The 4,197-nt window shown below is 42.2% G+C and overlaps 1 protein-coding gene across 1 annotated transcript; it reads right to left on the bottom strand.

The window, feature by feature from the left end:
• Positions 1 to 542: 542 nt before the first annotated feature.
• On the bottom strand, positions 543 to 3,810 carry LOC132020060 (caprin-1-like). The gene is given in 1 exon segment (XM_059404097.1): positions 543 to 3,810. A coding segment is annotated over 1 exon segment (2,124 nt). The 5' UTR covers positions 3,786 to 3,810; the 3' UTR covers positions 543 to 1,661.
• Positions 3,811 to 4,197: the final 387 nt, after the last annotated feature.

Genomic DNA, 4,197 nt, shown 5'->3' with positions numbered 1-4,197 from the left:
GTAGGTTACAAAACCAGCAAAAACTCCAGTTGTCTAATAATGAATGTTTGAGTATAGTTTTGTGTCTTATTTTTTGTTTTTCTTTAGTAGCTGAGCACCTACAGGAAAAATTCCTTAGCTAAAGGCTAATAAAACAAAATTCCATTTCTGCACAGAAAATACCATTCACTTAGTATTAGTAGCCTTTGCTGAATAGATGGGATTAATTCTCCATGAAGTCAAGGTGGGATATGACAAGCAGCATTAAGTTCATAGGCACACAGAACTAGTGCTCAAACTGCTAGCACAATTCCAACAGTACATAAATTACTAAACTGTCATCTCCATCAAACTTGTGACTCTCCCTATGCATCTAAGTGAAGGAATCACCATTTTGAATATAAATGCCTCCATGAGAAAAAGGTAATTCAATCAGGGTTAGACAAAAGGTAAATGCAACTACAGAAATAGCTGCTGGAGATAACCGTAAAATTTGAAACACTAACAGTGCATGGGGTGAACCACATAAGCTGCTAGCTGTTGAACACCAGTGTTTCAAGATACAACTTTTATAAACATGTTTTATTTGTTTTGCTTATACCATCAGAACTGAAACTACTGTCTGTCATTTCCCTAAAATAGGGAAATCAATCTAAAACACATACTGGTACTTTGCAAAAGATAGCAATTTAAAAGGGTGGTAGCAGCAGGCATTTGATATTTTTCTTTTGAAAACCTTCAGGCTGCAGGAAAAACATGTGACCAAGAGTGTTATGATTATCCATTAGATATTTTCATCAGTACCTGTACCAATTTAGGTGACAATACAGCAAGATTCAAGGATTAGTGACAGACAATGTACATTTTAAGGAATGATATATAGTACCAATCCTTACAAAAGTCATTGTCGAAGAAACTGTTAAGTGTTCAAAAAGGTATCTAAATACTTCACATTAAGTACAGAAGCGGCCATCCAGATTACATCCCATATTTGTTGCATATTTTTCAAAAAGTGCCAATCAAAGCCTAATTTTGCATTTTGGCTTTGTCTTATACAGTATCAGCTGTTAAAAAGCAATTTACATGTGTTTTTAACCACAGTCGTTTGGCCATAGGATGAATAGTGCTGTGTCAAAGCTGGTAGCCAGCCTTTTATATTAAGGGCCCATGCATAATTTGGTATGCATCTAACGTTCAGTGCTCCAATTTAACTGGAAAAGCTGTGAAATGCAGTTGTTCCGCCAAACCACACTCCACTCCTTCTCGAAGGGAAATATTTTAGTTTTGTCAGTTACCACTGAATTACTCTAGGGCTGATTTATAGATTTTGTCCAATGTCAAAAGTCAATCTTGCTTTTTCCAAGCCACTTCAAATAACTATGGAGATATCACCCTGTAAAGTGTATTATGTTTTACTCCTAAGCAAGGGTGAGGAATCTGAGTATCATGTGCAAGGCTCAAGATGACGCTTAGGACAGAACATGCAGAATAAAAATAGTTTCCTTCCATATCCAGGTAATATAAAGCTGACAATTGTAGTCCTGTCTTTATGGGATGAAAACAGTCCCTTTACAATAAGTTTCCTGAAAGGGAGAACAAATAGATAATAACTCTTCTGGTAACATATTATGGTACACTGGCCAGTGTGTTTTTGGCGTTTAAACATAATCCTGTGAATCAGATTAATTCACTTGCTGAGTGTTCATTTGCGGCATCCCTCTGTTGGGTCTTGGGGGCCCTCCATGACCTCGTGGGGCTCCCCGTGGTCCACTCTGCCCAGAGCCTCGCTTGAAATTCTGCTGATATCCATCCCGCTGATAGCCAGAGTAGTCCCGGGGAGCACTGAACTGAGACTGTGTATAACCACCGTTTGGAGTGTTAGAGAATGAAGGGTGGTAACCATCATATCCTCCTCTGAATCCATTGGCAGGGCCCCTATATCCATTCATCAAGCCTCTAGCACCACGGGAACCACCACGAGACACACCACGACTGTTATAATACAGCTGACTGCTACGTGGAAATCCAGTGTTCTGCTGGGGAGGTTGCTGGTGGTTACCAGTCACTTGATGGGGCTGGTCCTGGGAACCATGGTAGGTGCCAACCACTGTTTGAAGCTGTTCTTGTTGAAGGTCTGTTTGTTCTACTTGGTGAGGCTGACTAGAAAAGCTCTGGTTGTAACTGGCCTGGTACTGATTTTGCTGTTTCAAAGTTTCTGGTTCATTAACAGGAGGAACCGGGGCATTCATATTGAACACCGTTTGCATGGATTGGAATGGAGCTGCATTTACATTGATTCCACTGCTATGTAATGGTTTGCTTGTCCCAGCCTGGAACACCTGAGGCTGAGAAGCAGCCGGAAGGGAAGATGATGCTGTAGTCTGGTCTGTATTTAAGGAGATTGTTGCCTGAATCTGGTCAATTGGTTCCTTTTGTGGTCGCTGCTCTGTAGCGTGAGAAGGCTGGTACAAGGGTTGAGATGCTGTATATCCCTCACTTGTGGATGAAACCAAAGGAACCTGTGTAGCTTCTGGTTGTACCGGAACTTGATTAGGCTGAGCAAGTCTAGATTCAGAATGAACCGGAGGGCAAACCAGCTGGGGCATGTCCATGTTTTGTGTCGGATTCATAGGCTGTGCAGATACAATGGCAGGATCAAGTGTCTGGTTTTCAAAATCCAGCATTGAATCCTGTATGAAATTAGAGGGCCCCTGCATTTGCGCCATAAGGTCCTGGACTCACTGTCTTCTCACAACAGGATCTGCCTGAGCCACTGGAGTCAAAGAATGGGGCTCTGGCACTGAAGGAGATGCAGCCTGAGGTTGCTGCTGGAGTGAATTTACCACCTCAACTGTTTCGACTGTCCACTCATCTACCTGCTCCTTTTCACCACTGCTGAACTGTGTTTCTGCCATAAATTGTCTATTTACATACTCTGTTGATTCAACTTCACTTTGTTCGGTGTACTCTTCTGCTGGCTCAGGTTCAGCTTCAGCTACCTGGTCTTCAGCTGTAGGTGCTGAAGCTGACTCTTCTTCCTCACACAGTCCATTCTGGTGGTTGTGGGTGCTGTCAAAGTAGTTTGACTGGAAAACACGCTCAACAATTTCCTTTAGAGCTTTATAGGCTGTTCCACATACAGATTTTTCCTTTCCTTCCAGCAAGTCCCATAGGTGAATGGAAGCATGTTCATACTGCTCATTCAACCTTAAGCTCATGTCCCGTTCAGGGTCTGCTAATTTGTAGAATTCATCCAACAATGACAATTCCTCTTCAGACAATATTGGCACTCCATTCAAACCTTGCTTCAGGTCAGTTCTCACCTCATCATCTCCCAATTTGTCCAAAACATACTGGAGCTCAAGTACAGTTTTTAAACGTTTTTGTTCTGCTTCTTCTCTCATAAGCTGCTCCCGACGCGCCGTCTTCTTTATTGTTTTCTGAATATCTTGACTTAATGCCATGAAACTCCTCTGTAATTCTTTTGCAAACTCCAAGTTATTTGTGACTTCCTGGTACTTAGATACGGCATCCAGCTGATCTTGATTAAGCCTTTCCCCTTTGTTCATTCGTTCCTGGTAATCATCAAGCTTGCCCTTTTTCTTCTCCAGGTTCCGAAGTTTCTTGTCGATCACCCCGAGGATCTGCTTCATGGCCTCGGTCTGGACAGCACCGGTGCCGGTTGCGGGGTGCTGGGAAGCCGGCGCAGCTGCCCCGGCCCCCGCCTCACTCCCGGAGGAACCCGACGGGGGTGGTGGTCCGGACGACTTGCTGCCACTTCCGCTGTGGCTGGTGGCCGAGGGCATCTTTAGACCGTGAGAGGAGAGAAGAAAAAGCCTAGGTCTCACTTTCTGATCTTTAATTTTTCTATATGGAACAAAGGTCCAATTTTATTCTTCTGGATATAGATATCTAGTTTTCCCAATATCATTTGCTGAAAAGACTGTCCTTTCATCCACTGAATGGACTTGGTATCCTTGTCAAAAGTAATTTGACCATAGATGAGGGCTTATTTCTAAAGTCTCTTATTTTAGTCCATTGACCTGTATACCTTTCTATAAGCCAACACCAAACTATTCTGATTACCGTATTTTTGTCTTAAATTTTGAAATCAGTTCCAACTCTGCTCTTCTTTTCAAGACTGTTTCAGCTTTTCTTGAGATTACATATGAAGTCTAGGATAGATTTTTCTATTTCTGTAAAAATGTCATTAGAATT

The sequence above is a fragment of the Mustela nigripes genome, chromosome 6, assembly GCF_022355385.1.
Source record: "Mustela nigripes isolate SB6536 chromosome 6, MUSNIG.SB6536, whole genome shotgun sequence".
NCBI classification, from domain to species: domain Eukaryota; kingdom Metazoa; phylum Chordata; class Mammalia; order Carnivora; family Mustelidae; genus Mustela; species Mustela nigripes.
The sequence above is the reverse complement of the archived record's forward strand: the minus strand, read 5'-3'. Positions and strand labels throughout refer to the sequence as shown.